This window comes from Equus przewalskii, chromosome 13 (assembly GCF_037783145.1).
Source record: "Equus przewalskii isolate Varuska chromosome 13, EquPr2, whole genome shotgun sequence".
NCBI lineage: Eukaryota > Metazoa > Chordata > Mammalia > Perissodactyla > Equidae > Equus > Equus przewalskii.
The window spans coordinates 32,223,708-32,240,354 of record NC_091843.1 but is presented as its reverse complement, the minus strand read 5'-3'; the positions used below and the strand labels follow the sequence as shown (position 1 = coordinate 32,240,354).

General features: G+C 37.5%; 1 protein-coding gene across 1 annotated transcript; it reads right to left on the bottom strand.

Annotated features, from left to right (window-relative positions):
• Positions 1-96: 96 nt before the first annotated feature.
• On the bottom strand, positions 97-13,396 carry YIPF5 (Yip1 domain family member 5). Its single transcript, XM_008521501.2, has 6 exons — positions 13,082-13,396; positions 12,418-12,537; positions 5,046-5,218; positions 4,063-4,208; positions 2,463-2,644; positions 97-1,088 (listed from the first exon to the last, which is right to left on the bottom strand). Exons 2-6 carry the CDS (start codon positions 12,525-12,527, stop codon positions 926-928), a joined length of 774 nt encoding a protein of 257 aa, XP_008519723.1. The 5' UTR covers positions 12,528-12,537; positions 13,082-13,396; the 3' UTR covers positions 97-925.
• Between the last annotated feature and the right edge of the window lie 3,251 nt (positions 13,397-16,647).

The window sequence follows — 16,647 nt, the reverse complement described above, 5'->3', positions numbered from 1 at the left end:
CAGGGCTAATCTTCCTCAAAAAAAGAAAAAAAAAATAAAGAAAGAAAATGGGACACCGAGAACAGTGCTTTAGCAAAAGTAAACTCAACAACACAGTTTAAATGAATTGGGAAAATTTTAATTAATAAGCATCAAATGCACTTTACATTGATAACTGCAATATTGAAATTGTGACATTTTAAATATTTTTCTCAAAAAAAGGTTAGTGATTTTCTTTTTGCCTGGGAAACATGGAGACCCAACTATGAACATTAATGTGGCCTACCTCGGTCACTATGGTTTAGTTAATGCTAATATCTAAACAGATGTTCACATTTCACGTCTACAATAAGGTAGACTGGGAACTTCTTGAATCGACGAATTTTAGCAAAAATTTCATGAGATAATTTACGGAATGTCAAATTTTTGAAGTGCAAACTCATAAAACTCTAGGTTGGGCTCACTTTTTTGCTTCAAGCACATCTGCCTCGAGAATACAGGGAATTTTTCTTTCCTAATTCCTTGAAAAAGTATTTCTGTAGTACGTCTTGTGTCTTCTTCACTATGAGTGGGTTGTTTTTAAGAAAGATTATCAGCTCTGTGATTAGTTTTCCACAGTTGACAAAAATCTATCAAAAACACCCTAATGTAATTTGCATGGAGAAAAGTTGTTTTCCAAAGGCTGCAGGAACAGGAAAGAAATAGCACTTCTTATTTGTATAAGCACAAACACTTAAAGCTAGTCATATTGCAGGTAAATCCAAGAGAGTATTCAAAAGTTCCATAAAAATGAACAATAGATACACGTTTACTTCCACTGCTCCAACAGTCGAACATTGGATCTGCATGAGAGTTGCACTGTAGCAGTTTCTTGGTCCAATTTAAGAGTTCAGAGTCCTTTTTGTGTATTTTGCCCAACGATGTCCACATCCCAGATAAATTCAGTTCAAAAAACAGAAATTAGGGCAAAGACTCCGTATAGCAAAGCACAAGGATATGCTACTAGAAGTTGCTGTCCTTCCATGGCTAACGCAGAAATAAAAATTTTGGAAGCAGAAAAGCTACACCATCCAATGATTCCAGCAGTGAGAATGATTCCTACCATGCCTCTGTAACGGACAAGAAAAAACAAGGGGAGGGCAAATAAGGCAGTAGATGAGCTTAGTTAGGTAAGAATACTACAATAACCAATTCTAAAGAAAAGCATTTTAAAGCCACATGTAGTCATCTGCAGAAATAATCAAGATTTTTTCCAAATGCTAAAATGTCTCTCTCAGTGAATTCAATGATGCTGAATTATTTCATGTGATAAAAAGCTCATTTATAACTACATTTTTCTCCTGTTAGCATAGGGTTTCTCAGCCTTGGCACCACTGACATTGGGCTGGATGTACTTTTGTCGTGGGGGCTCTTCTGTGCATTGTTAGGATGTTCAGCAGCATCCCTGGCCTCTACCCATAAGATACCAGTAGCACTCGTGTCCCCTACAGTTGCAAAAAGCACAACTGTCTCCAGACGTTGTCAAATGTCCCTGGGAACAAAATTGCCCCTGGAGGGAAAACACTGTTTTAATAGAAAATACCTTCCATAAAATTCAAATATAAATATATTAATCTCAACAAATGAAAAGAATGAAGCAGTTTCTACACTGAAAATATGAAGCATTTTTATCCAGAGCAGGAACACTATGAAGCCATCATCTTGCCAAATCTCTAGCATCAATTAGTTGATAGGCGCTCTTCTCCTAAACCTCCATTTTAACTTACGAGGTATAACAAAGCCCTATTACTGCTTGTGTCCAGCACTAGCCACAAGGAGGAGCTTGAAATGTTGAGAGCATCTGCACACTAGCCACAAGGATTACATCAGTAATCCTACATCTTTCTTTTTAACCTTACCTAAAATATTATTTTATCAGCACTAATTTACATCTTTCTTTTTAATCTTATCTAAAATATTATTTAAAAAATTAGATTTAAAGTTGCTTAAAATACATCTGAGAACATGGTAAGCTCGTAACAGCCTCTTGCCATAAAAAGAATATGTTTCATTTTCAGTTAAAAAGTTGCCAAATAGAGTATGGGTTTACTACCCATTTCCTTAACATATGCTCCACGTCTTTAAGAAATCAGATATAGTCTAAAAAAATACCAGAGTAGGTAAGTATAATTTTAACAACTTGACCTTTTGCATGCAATATTTATATTAACAATAACCACTGTTCAATTCATTCACTGACACTGGTAACTAAACACAAAACTAGGAAATTCTTTATCGTATGTAAAAGTTGAGATGGTATAAAAAGTTTCTAAATTTATTCTCAGTTCCACTGCTCATCATTGAAAAGCAAGCAGCACAGTCCTCACTCACAAGAGGCACAATCCAATGTGCTTGCTGAATCAGTGATTTATCTCAAACTGATGGAGAGGTAAAACCCAATACAGAGAATTGTCAGTCAACCCAAAATGAAGATCAGTACTTACTGCAAAGAAAATATCACTGCAAAGCTGGAGAGTAGGATCATGGGAAGAAGACAATATCCAAGGACACTTGCCACACAACCAAATGAAACACCTGTCATACTCATTAAGTTTAATAAACAAAACATTCCTAGACATCCAATTGCACTGATCCCATATACATAGCCAAACTGGATTTTGCCAGCCTATGGGTAAAGAAAAGATTATAGGTTAAAGGGGAAAAAATAAGTTACTTTTGGCCTTATTTCACCTAAAATGGTACATGTAGAAGATATTCAATTTGTGAGCATCAAAATCTACACAGGTATCTATTCTTTACGCAGAGAAGTAAAACACTGTGCAGACTGGCTTTTACATCTTTCCTAAGTTTCAAGTATCCACCTCCCAATACATAGATATTTCATTTCCTATTTTCCAGTTAGCATGTGCACTTGGCATAGAATTGAACAAATAAAGATATAAAATCATGCTACAATCAACTAAAATAGTAGCTTTCTGAAAAGAAATCTGACTGATTTTAAGCAAATAAACTTGAGACAAGAAGGAAAATCATTCAGAATGTTTGGATAATAGCTAATATCACTTGAGAAACTAGCTAATTCCACCAAAATTGCCTGAAGCAATTTATTCTCATCGGCAGATGTAGCCATAATCTTTTTAACAGCAGAAATAATTTCATCATTCACATTATATGGGTGGTAGAGGAGCTAGGAGAAAGGAAGCCAGATAAACAGGAAGCCAGAGTTCTGTAGGGAGGGGAGGAGAAAAGAAAACTGATTAACAATGAGGCAAGAGGAATATAATGGAAGATATTTTTTTCTTTCATTATTTTTGCAAAGTGTTAGTTGAGTTATACAGTCCTTTGACAAAAGCAGTCCTTCTGCTTTTGTAAAAGACATCACTGAACAGTCTGAGGACTTATGACTAGCTAAATTGGAGTTACAGTACTCTCATCAAGATATGTGCACAAATGTTGTATTCAGGTCACACTATCACTAAAATCAGTCCACAGAGAAGCCTTCAAAAAGTTTCCGGTTGTAAGACTTTTGACATACAAAACTCCATCTTGAGAATGCCTCTGCAGATTATGTTAATATTTATTTCAAAACACTTGATTGAGAGTGCAGGAGTTCGAAAAACCTCAGCTGAGTTTATTGCTGAATTCACTCATGCGGTAGGAATAAAACCCCCTCTGTGTACAGTGCTTTAAACTTTTCAGAGTGTTCTCACATCACCTGTCTTGCTTAATCTCCAAAAAAACCTTGTTAGGTGGGCAGCACAGGCTTATCTATCGGAGGGAGCTGAAGGATTAAATGACTTGCTCAGGGACAGAGTAGGAGCACTGAGTTCACGCCCAGTTTTTCTGACTAAAAATCCCATCTTCTATGCATTACATCATTTATCTCTTCTAATTCAGCAACAGGATAAAAGAAAACAAATACTAACAATTATCTTTACAACTTTTCATAAATTCAAGCAACTCACTACTATTCAAAACACACCAAACACTTGACATATAAGCAGAATCTCAAAAATGGCTCTTGGGGGAATATTTAAAGATTGTTCTTTAATCTCATACTGAGAATTGAAACTAAAACCTTACCAGTAACAAGGTGGCTCCAAAGGCAAGGCAAAACACCATTGGTCCTGCCAAATCAGTCTCATTCATGATGCTGCCATCTGCTACTTTTAATGGATGTAACACTGTTAGTGTTTTTTGCCAGATGTGGTCAAAATTGATACCTAATTCTAAAGGAAAAGAAATTAAGGAAGTCAATTAGGATTTGCGACATCTTTAATTTACCAGAATCTATGCTGGATCAGAAGACAAAATGAGACATCCAGCATCAAGAGGACCTAGCACTACCAGACGACATTATTTTGATGAGTCCTCAATATCAGTCTTCACTGACTGGGGTGCTTATTCAACAAATATCCAATTTCTGGTTTGGTGTTGGAAAAGAGTATGGATACGATGAAATAGACATTCTCAGCTATGACAGCAGAGCAAAGAACATATGGAAAGGGTTCATAGTAAAGCGTTCTTTCCCTGGGCTTCAGGAATACCTGGAGGCTCCATGAAATTATATACAAAACCATGTCTCTATGTATATGTGTGCATTTTTCTGAGGAGAGTATCCAGTTTTCATTAGACTTTCAAAGGGTATCTGATCCAAAAAAATGTTCAGAGCTACTGCTTTATGGGTTTTGGAATACAATTTGAAAACCACCATACTTTTCAGCAATGTTACCAGTCCTGCCAGCTTATTTCCAGGTAGAATAAGCAATAGCATGCTATTGCCTTTCATTCCTTCCACTGATAGAATTTAATCAGTAATCTGAAGTAAAAATAGACGCATACATATTGACATACTTTATTATTCCTTTACAAAGATTTATTAAAAATATGGTCCCCTCGGGCTCAATGTGGTTTCATTTATACTGTGTTCAAAATGGGTCACTTAGTAGAAAACTTCTCTCTACATTATTCTTTTAGAGGAAAGGAGAACTTCTCCAAATTAAGATTTATTTTCACTGACCAGCTGGATATTACAAAGTACCATAAAGTGTTACGACCAATCCTACCTTCTAATAAAGGTGGCTCATCCTCAAAGTTGTTTCCATAGAATGGCTGAGATGTGGTTGGAGTGTACGTCTGAGTTGGATGGAAAATCTGCCCAGTGTATGGCTGCTGTGGCTGCATCATGTCTGGAGGGACAAATCGGCCTTGCTGCGAGTAGTCATAGCCAGCATACTGTCTATAAATCAAAGGAAGTTGGTTTCTCAGAAGTATTTCAATCCACCAACAGCTGAAATGGGCAGCTAGGGAATCTCAGTCACGCAATTCCTAGGATATCTACTCTGCCAGTTTTTATATATGGTAGCTGAAATGATTACTAAGATCAAGCTGATTATCTACAATGAAAAGTTGTCTATTTTTTTTTTTTAAGATTTTTTTTATTTTTTCCTTTTTCTCCCCAAAGCCCCCCAGTACATAGTTGTATATTCTTCGTTGTGGGTCCTTCTAGTTGTAGCATGTGGGACGCTGCCTCAGCGTGGTTTGATGAGCAGTGCCATGTCCGCGCCCAGGATTCGAACCAACGAAACACTGGGCCGCCTGCAGCGGAGCACGCGAACTTAACCACTCGGCCACGGGGCCAGCCCCAAAAGTTGTCTATTTTTTATAGAGAATCTTCCTGATGATGCCAACACTCACTTATTCAGCACTTAAGCATTTTACAAACTATTAAACTTTTAAACATCAGGGGATCAACAAATTAAAACTTAAGAATATTGTCTATATTTACCCCTTAGTGAGTATATATAACATAAAGATAGCTGTGAAATAAAATTTATGCCTAAGACTATGAATGAAAGCTTAGAATGACAGACTTTGTACTACACATTATGTAATTTTCCATTGTAATTTGGATCTCCATTGAACGTTAAATCATTCTTCTTTATTCTTTGTAGTATGTTTTTTTGCAAGTGGGTAAATCTCCTTAAGAACCACCATCAATTTCAACCCACAGAGTGGAAGAATCAAGCTTGTCCTTTGTGAAAGCTGTCTGAATACAACAAAACATTATTAGTACACCTTGCATTTAAATAGAGCTTTTAATTTTTCGCAGGAGTTGTACATCTATCGTCTCATTTGATATGTGCTACAGCAAATCCTGCATTTTAGAAGGAGAACACTTACCAAGGCTATTTTAGTGATGATAACAACAGGGAACAAAGGATACTGAAGCAGTATCTTTAAAGACCTGTCTCATCAGATTCTGGAAAAATATGACTATCTATCAGTGGGACTAATGTAATTACATAGTAAGAAATACAGAGCAAAAATAATTATTTTATTTTTATTTATTTTTTTTGGTGAGGAAGATTGTCCCTGAGCTAAGATCTGTTGCCAGCTCTTTTTGCTGGAAAAAGATTGCCCCTGAGCTAACATCTTCCAATTATTTGTATCCTCCTCTATTATTTGTATTATCTTCCTCTATTTTTTGTATGTGGGATGTCGCCACAACATGGCTTGACGAGTGATGTGTGGTCTGTGCCCGGGATCTGAACCCGTGAACCTCAGGCCACTGAAGCAGAGTGCGTAATCTTAACCACTATACCACTGGGCTGGCCCTAAAAATAAAATAATTATTTTAAAAGTAAAATATTTCAAAAAATGAGATCTGAGAAGCCTTAGATAACCTTTAGTCTAATTACATTTTAAAATTTTATAGCTCCCTTTTGATAAATATAAAAATCTAATGATCTCCATTGATATTACTTGAGATTTTAAAGTTAAATCTAATTTTTCAATTAATTGAACATCTTGACTAAAAGTAAAGCAAACTAATGGCGAATTTTTAACTATACATAGCTCTCTGGAGATTCCAGTGGTATTCTGAAGACTTACCACACTAGTACAATCCATTCTTAAAAAAAATACTACTTATTTTTTTGCTATATAATAATATAGAATTCATTACAGCATTATTTTAACATCAAAAGATAGAAAACAAAACAATATAAATAGCTATCAGTAAATATATTGTGATATGGGCACAGATTACTATGCACTTGTTAAAAGGAATGAGGCAGTTTTATGTCTACTGATAAGGAATGATAATCAAGAAATATTCAGGGGCTGGCACAGTGGCGCAGTGGTTAAGTTCCCACGTTCTGCTTCTCGGCGGCCCAGGGTTCGCCAGTTCGATGCCGGGTGCCGACATGGCACCACTTGGCACGCCATGCTGTGGTAGGCGTCCCACATATAAAGTAGAGGAAGATGGGCACGATGTTAGCTCAGGGACAGGCTTCCTCAGCAAAAAGAGGAGGACTGGCAGTAGTTAGCTCAGGGATAATCTGCCCCCCGCCCAACAACAAAAAAAAGAAATATTCAGTGAAGAAGAAAAAAGCCAATGTTCAGAATAGTGTATACCATACGCACCCATCATGGCTGTGCTTTTTAGAATATATCTTTATCTATACATCTACATCTATGTATATGTGTGTGTATTATATATATCTGTATATATAATTATGAAGGTAAAGGGATCTGGAAATGGGAAACAGAAGACAATTTATACACTATAAACTCTTGTACCTTTGCAGCTTTAAAAATGTTGTACAACATTTATTATTTATTGAAATTAATTCTAAATATGCTGTATGTTATAGGTATATACTAAGTACTGAAAATTTCCAAAAACATAAATAACCTTTTTGAATGGTACTGTGTGATGCACTGTTATAAGTGTTTAACGTGAATTATCTCATATTATCCTCACTATAACTCTATGAGGTTGATTTTACCATCCTTTCCATCATAAAAATGTGGAAACTGATATTTGGGTTAAAATGATTTGTCCATAGTGGTGCCAAGATTCAAAACTAGACTTTTTGACCCCAGTGGCCAACTCTTAATAATTCTAAGAAAAATCACCCCAAAATCCTACCTTACAGAGACAGTTATACTATTTTTTTCTGTATATGCATTTCCCCAGTATTTTGGTATGCAAATAGGTTGATTTCTATTTACTTACACACATACACACACAGCCCACAGGGCTAGCTGGCTGAACTAGGACAAGAATTCACATTTTCTGATTTAGTACAATATGCTATTGTGTTGATCTCTGTTAGGATGTATCATTAATCCACCTTTCAGTTTATGAAATAGCTAGAAAAGCTCCAGATGGAGGTTTTTACAATCTGTATAAACAGACTGTATTTTATTTTCTCTCTCTCATACACACACAGGAACACAAAGAAAGAGAGAGAAAGAATATAACTAGAAGTGTATGCAACAGAAAAACAAGAATAGTATAAACCAGTGGGTGTCAAACTCTTTGGTCTAAGGACCCCTTTATACTCTTAAAATTTATTATTGAGAAACCCAAAGATTTTTTGTTTATGTAGGTTATATCTATCAATAATTATCATATTAGAAATTAAAACTGAGAAATGTTTAAAATATTAATTCATTTAAAGTAACAATAAATCTATTACGTTAGCATAAACAGTTTTTACAAAAAAATTATTTCAAAAAATTAGTGAGAAAAGTGGCACTGTATTATATTTTTGAAAAATCTTATTTATGTCTGGTTTAACGGAAGATAATTAAAAATCCTTATATCTGCTTCTGCAGTCAATCTGTTGTGATATATTGTTTTTAGTCGAAGCATCTGAAGAAAATCTAGTGTTGCAGACATGCAATTGAAAAACAGAGTATTTCAATAATCTTTTCAAATTATCATGAATAGTCTTTATGACACTACATAAAAATTCAAAGAAAAGTGGTAGTTTTTTGAACTTAAATTGAAATGCAGAAATTAAAAATACTGATGAATTTTTTATACTCTGTTACATTACAATACATTGATCTGTCTTGCACTTTGAATGGATCCATTCTTTACTCATGTATGATTTTGTAACATCATGCACTGGCCACTTAGAAAATACTGGCATGAGTTGTGCACATCTTCCAAATACTGATACATTTAATATGAAAATATATATAAAATATAAATATTTTAAAGGTCACATTTGTAGTAACATCACTGATCTCATCAGAAAAATGGCTAAATACTGAGAGACTGACAAATTCACAGTGATGGATACAAGTTTTCTGAAATTTTCATTTGCCTGAAAATTCCAGTTTCATCACTGGCCACACATACTGTCAATTGCTTTCCCTGAAGTAACAGGCTCACTTTATTCCTTTTTGAGAAAGTCTGAATAACCATAGTTTGTCAGTTGTTCTTTCCAATAAAAATGGTTTCCATGAAAGAGCAGCTGGTTCAGCTTGCAACCCAAATTGCACAGCTGCTTTTCCTAGAGATATCACTGTACTTCAGCATGAGGTAGAAGTGCTTTATGCCTGTTTCCCATGTTGTCACACAAATTAGTTTAAAAATGTACATGCTCGAGGGTCAGGATTTAATAAAACAATAATTCTTACTGCTTCATCAAGGGCATCCTTAAATGAAACTGGTTCTCCCCTCTTCCCCACAAGTGTGTGGTGATGAAGAACACAGTGACTACTATAACAATTTGATGCCACTGTCTGGATTCATATTTGGGTACCGGCAGTACTAAGTATTGCTTGTGCAACAGTGCAAATGTCAACACACCTAAAAAGGTATATAATATCTTTGTATTGTTATGAAAATAGTTTTGAACTTAAAGACTCCCTGAAAGGTCTCAAGGGCCCTCTGGGGTCTGCAGTCCACACTTTAAAACCACTGATACAGTGCTTTATATAGTGACAGGTAAGTTTCACGTAAGAGAAATACTGCAAGCAAATGATAGCTTCAAAAGTGGCACTAGCGTTCTTTCTTCAAAATAAAAGGTGAGAAAGGTAATACTATGGAATTTTACCATTTTCCTTCTCTGGCAGGACCTGGTCAGGAAAATTCCTGACTCACTCCTGCTGGCTTTAAACTAAAATGTAACATGGTAGACATGAACATTATAGACTAAATCAACACTTTTACATCAGGAAAAGCAGCAAACAGTAAACCAATACTCTCAGAAACACTCGGAACCAACAACAAAGACAAAGCCTCTTAACAGATGGGGTTGGCTACTTAAGTTCAGGAAAATCCTCAGACAGTCCATAAAGGTATTACCAGTTAAGACAAAAAAGAAAAAAATACTAGCCTTCAATACTTTAAAAAATATATAATTGGTATTACTATATATTTTATAGGCATATCTAGAATACAATGTGGGACCTATCCAATATGACATTCATAAAACTGAACAGATTAAGATGAGAGGGCCTTATACTTTTTTTGTCATATGAATGTAGGAATGATACTTGGAAAATACCTATAGAGGAACCTATGCAAAATGTTACGGCTGACTTCATAGGGCAAATACAGAATGACAGGCTAATAATAAGTCAAACTTGAAGACAATCCAAGATAAATGCTATTGGAATCTAGATTTTCATCAACAGTGTGCTGAAAGTTATCAACTGATCTTTGTTACCAAGTTATCAAAACAAACAATATTATTTGACAAACAGAGATGGACATTTCAAATGTCATTAGGCTTCAGCTCTAATTGAAGGTACATATAGAAGTAGAAGAGTCCAATTGTTTCATAAAGCTCAGAGGCCCAAATTTATTACTACTAACACATTAGGCATCTTGTTTTCCTAAGCATCATCTATAAACTCACATTCATTAACTGGCAGTAAGGGTTATATAAGCACTTGGAATAAAAGTTCTTCATGAGTACCGAAGCAATGCTTACTCGTAAAGTACATGATTTGGTTGGAATGGACCTGTGAGAAGAGTTAGTAACAGAATATCTAAACAACTACTCTGTGGAAAACTGAAATAAGATGATGGTAAGTGAAATGAAAGGATAAGTTACACCTTTAAGTGATGCAAACACGGACAGGATAGGAAAGAAAGGCAGAGAGAGATAAACCTAGGAGGTTGCAATCTAAATGGAAGAGTTCTGGGTCCAAACATCAATACCATTTGGTTAAAAATAGGCCCACACACAGAGACAGGTTTTCCAAAGCCCCATAGCTGCTCTCGGGCCCATCTTACATTCATTTGCCCTCTCATACACAGAACGATCACAAAACAATACTTATTTAGGTAAATACATGAATGGGAAATTCTCAACATGATTCTTCCAATTCTGCCCAATTAACTGACCAAAAGAAATAAATCCTCAATGGTACGTAATTGAGAATTTAATGGAAAGGAAAAAGTGATTCACAGTATTTTTTACATGCTCACTCCCATTGTTCAGTGTATTAAGTTTTAGGGAGAAAAAAACCTTACGTCAAATTAAGCATATTCAAGGGGTCTGTAAGTTGTAAAAAGTATAGCCTATCCAAGACAGACCATACCGTGGGGCTGAATTTGATTTTTAAAATCCTTGGGTGCTTTCATTCAGATTAATTAATTCAAACACATTCTAGTATTACACATTTCTCTCAGACTGACTGGATACCCAGCCTTCCCTTGCCGTCATCCTATGATAGTCTTCATGAGGTTTTTAATTCAGGGTCCACAGATGAACATCAGATGACACATGAACCGATCGAAGTTATATGCACATTTACGTGCGTGTTTGAGTGCATGCATATATTTCTCACAAATGAGCCCACAGTTTTTCTAAGGTTCTCAATGGGGACCTGGATCATCTAAAAACGGGTAAGCAACCCTGATAAAGGAAACTCCTTTACTGAATGGGAAGCTGATAAGATTATCTTTAAGGTCCTACGAAACTAAGGATGTGATGTCTTAGAGGAGATTGGCAGAAAGCCTTCAGTTCATGTATTTTTGTCACAAACACCAGGGACTATAAAAAGATCAGTCTTATCAGTTTTCCTCTGTTTTTTTAAACAGTTTAGGGTTGAAAGGTTTTGAGTCCCACTCTTCAATCTGCAACTGGAAACTTGTGTGCACCGACCATAAAGCTGTGGTAAGAGAAGCAATAAAATTGATTATCAATTGCTATGTGAAAGTGACCTCATGATTCATAAAAAGGCATGACACTGCTAAATAGCGTCACTAAGCAATTCCAGTTAGTGTCGACAAAGTCTGAAAGCTGGACTGATTTAACTACTAAACAAGCTGTCAAAAGACTTTAATTTTTAACTGGTCCCGTGGACTACGTAGCCTATCTTCTGGGTACCTGAAGCTCTGCTACATATCTTAAATGATGTAGAAATACTCTTACTAGGAAACAGTTCTTCAACGATCTCCTTTTCCGCCCACAGCACACCTAAAGATTTTGCAGAAGATACCAACGCTAAATAGGGCAATCCCTTCAAACCCATTCGGTATCACAGATCTCTCCAGAGGAAGGAAGATGATGAAAAATCCTGATAAGGGACACGTTCACACGTTCAGGGAGAACCAAACATGCTGGGTACATGCTGCCACTGCAATCTTGACTAAACAAATTGCCAAAGTTGAAAAGTTACTTGCTATAGGGTCCTCCACTTCCTCCATAATCATAGGACTGCTGTGACTGGTCATCGATGCTGTAACTTGTCTGGTAGAAATCCGTGTTTAAGTTATCAAAGCCTGACATTGCAAACGATCTGCAACAGAAGAGAAACGGCAAATAGTACTGACGCCCAAGATCTTACTGAATTTGTTCCCGATACTTTCCTTAAGCAAATACTCCCAGAAGGCGGCAAATATTTCTTCCGGAATTTTGGGGAGCAGCGCTGAAGGGTGGATCGGGGGAGGGGGGTGCTGAAGAAATGTCTAGTCGCTAAGTGAAGGCCCGGGAAGACGCCCCCACTTCAAGGAGCTCCTAAGCCTTGGGTTAGGGGCAGGGTCGTGAGAGGAGTGGTTCCACGGGGGTCTAAGACACCAACAACTACAAGGATGATTCCTCATCACGAGACAGGGCTTTACAACAGGCAACGCGACTGCCTCGTTGCAAAGTAAGGCCCGGGCGTGCCAGGAAAGTGCAGACTCCTGGAAGGCCGCGCCTGAGGTGCAGGGGCCGCGTCACAGCAGGGCCTGAAAGGGAGGGGGGTCTGAGCGAAGGGACGCGGGCGCGGCGCCGCACAACGAACCGCGCCGCATAGGTGTGGCGAAAAGCCGAACGGTGTGCCACGGGCCTGGGACACTCACCAAACGCGGAGGCGGTGGCGGCAGTAGCTCCAGCAGCCCCAAATAACCCCCAAACTCAGTTTTAGACCCTGAACTGGACCCGTTGCTACGTGTCACAGGGCCAAAGAACTGCTTCCGGGGCACGGCGGCTCGCGCAGGCGCGGTGACAGATTTTGCGGGCTCGAGTCGGACCCGGGGTAGGCGGGGGAGACGTGATCTGGAATGGAGCATGCGCAGTATCGACCAACTAGTCTCGAGGCGGGCCAATGAGAAGAGGGAAAACTCGGCAGCCTGTTAGCTGCGGAGGCAGAAAGGCGCAGGCGCCGCAGGTGTTTACTGGTTAAGAGAAGGGAGATTTCGTTAGTAGACCGAGGTTCTGGAGGAAAGCGTGTAAGCGCTGCAATGAAACTGACTGAGTCCATCCATTGTCCGCAAACTACATAGCCTCGGGCGCTCTGCATTTACTATGATTCAGGCACTGTGCTAAGGAGTTTATGTGTATTGTTTACTCGTGACAGCCTAATGAGATAGTTACTGTATTACTCTCCTTTTATAGGTGAGGGTGTGAAGTGTTCACTTAGTAACGTTGAGTGCAACATTGCATGACAAGTCTGTACTAGCTATGCTAGCTGCTGAGGGTACTGAGATACTATGGTGACTACAAGCTAGATAGTACTCACCTGGAGTTGGTGGGGAAGGGGTAATCAAACACAAATAAAATTATTACTGATATTCTTAAGTGCCTCATAATTCTTTGAAAGGATGTAATATTCATTTGGGAAGAAGAATCTGGACAGACACTATAAGGTCTGATCAAAAGGGTGAATAGGAGTTAATTAGAGGAAAGGGGGGAAGGGAAAAGGGAAGGGAAAAGGAGGAGAAGAGGTGAATATTTCTGGTAGAGAGAACAGCGTATGCAAGGCCCAGGCTTAGGGGAAATGTGGTGTGAGTTAACGTCTCTCAACCTCTGCACGATTAACAAAGGTGATTGTTGTGGGGGCCTGCCCTGTGCACTGTAAGATGTTAAGCAGCATTCCTGACCTCTACCCACTAGGCGCCAGTAGCACCCTCCACCCACACACCTTGTGACAACTAAAAATGTTCCAGACATTGCAAGATGTCCTTTGGGCAACATCAGAGTTCTGAAATTATTGGTCTAAATGAAGCTAGGGTGATTGAAGGCAAGTTAGGGGAGCCACATAGGAGTTGAGGTTGGAGTTACAGGCAAGGGCCAGGAAATGGAAAGCTTTGTGGGATTCCAGTGTTGGTTCTAAAAGAAAAGAGAAACCACTGAAGGTATGAACTGATGAGTTGCATAATTAGCTTGTGTACTTTTTACAAAGATTGCTCTGGCTGCTGTGTTAAATCACTTTCTCAAAGTGGAGGAATCCCGACCACCCTAACTCCAAATGCCATGGCATTAACCAATGAGCAGAACTGTCTTCGGGGCTTATGGTACTAAAATTTACACTGTGAGTCCTTGCATTATATGCTGGGACCAAAATTCTGTGGTCCTCACAAAAGAAACCAGACCATTGCTCCGGGACCTGTTTCCAAAGGAATAATAAAATTTCACTGGTTAAAACTTTTCTCTCAACACACAAAAACACACACCAAAATGAAACAAACAGGTAAAAATCAAACAATAAAAGCACACTTGCTTCCAAACAAAAATAGCAAAACAATATAACAAAACCAAAAAGACAAGGAGTGTACTCTACAGACAAACATGCAACTACCTTTGAGGTTTTCTACTCCATCAGAGAATTTCTGAAATTGTTCATCCAACTATATAATTTACCACCTTTTACTAATCCTTTTAGAATTTCATTGATGTAGGTACCATCTACACAGCTCTAAGTAGACAGACAATATATCCTGAATTGCTGCAGACAGCCCTGTTGTCCCATTTTATGCCTGTTTAGTCCAGCATAATTATTAATATTGTCCCCTTTTCCTTCTCAAAAATATTGCAGTTTTGTTGATAAAGTCTATGGTTGTACTCTCTTTCAGCTACATTATCCATGAAGCTGTTTCTAGTTATCAACAATATGCAATAATTCATCACTTTGTCTACTTAATAATCTTATGATTGAAAAAAATTGTCTCGCTTGTTTCTTGTGATGATTCCATTTCTTCCAATCCAAAAGAGATATCATTCAAATTTGAAAGAAATACAAGAATGTGAGGGTTACAAATTACCTGCATGGGAGTGAATTGTTGGTTACAGATGCTGTTCAAATTCTGCTTCTGTCTGTGAAAGCAATTACTATGTTAACTGGATTTTCTTTGCCCTCCAACCCCTGCCCCAATTGAGAAGCCAAACAAGAAAATTAAGTTACGTGATTAAATCCTCCATACTGTTTGCTTGACTTTGAAATATAAGCCAACGTATCCTGCAGAAGCCACTTGAGGATTTTGAGAATATCAGTCAATTTCATGGCTAATCAGGTAGGCCTTTCTTTTTGGAAACTTCTGTTTTGGTCTTCCTTCCACCTCAGGATAGACTCCAGAAAGTTATGTTAAAGGAAAGTGAAGTACTTGGTAAATGTGCTGACCTCTGTTAAAGTCATTGAGCTGGCTTCATTAGGAATAGAAAGCCTCAGCCAAATCAAGAAATAGTGAAGCATGAAGTGGGCTTGTAACAGCTGCCTAGTCCTTCCCTGGAACCTGGTATGTCAATTACTAGACTTGTAACAAAAAAAGAAAGAACATTCTAATCATGAGTAGTGTCTTTTAATTAGTTTGGCAATCGTGCCAGTATACACAATAACACTTTTTACACACTTCACAAACACACAAAAACCCCCTCTGTTTTCTTAGAATATCAGTGAAATTGTACTTAAATATTTTAGAGTTGCCTTATTTCCCCTGTTTTATAGTAAATGTCATGAGGAGTCGTGCCAGAAAATTATGGTTTGAACAAGAGAGTTTTCTCCTACTTTCAGCTATATCCACAAGCACCAAATGAGGAGGGGATTTGGCGGCTGTGTGCTCATCATGTCTAGTTCCACAGTGAAACCTGATAATTATGGTTAAAACCAGTATAATTACCAAAGATCTGTTTTCACTATCCCTGAATATTAATTATGTAACCCCATATCCCAAATATGACAATTACATTTCCTCCAAATTTTCCTCTATCTCTTAGAAAAGATTTTCTGCATCAGTTTCTGCTTGTGTTATTTCAATTATTTTACTTTCAACAATATATTGTTACTTTGGGAAGACATTTGCCTGTAACAACAATGGATCCTTTTAGACAGAACTGGTTTTTAAAATGCAAAGAAATTTAACCCTGATTTAATAATTATTCTTGAGACTTTGACTTCAATATCGCAAGTGCCTCATGCTATTGTAAAAAAAAAAAGTCTTTACAAAATAATTTTAAAAGAAATACTGCATTTTCATTGTAGAGATCATAAATACTCTCTTCAATAACAAAAGTATTTCTAATGTTGGATTGAATGGATATTGTGGTTTGGAATAAGAATTTCAATGATAATTCTGGAAGTTCGGTATCTCAAGTAACAGACAGAAGGGAAGATGATGTAAAAAACAGCATCAGAGGACTTGAACTTGGCTCT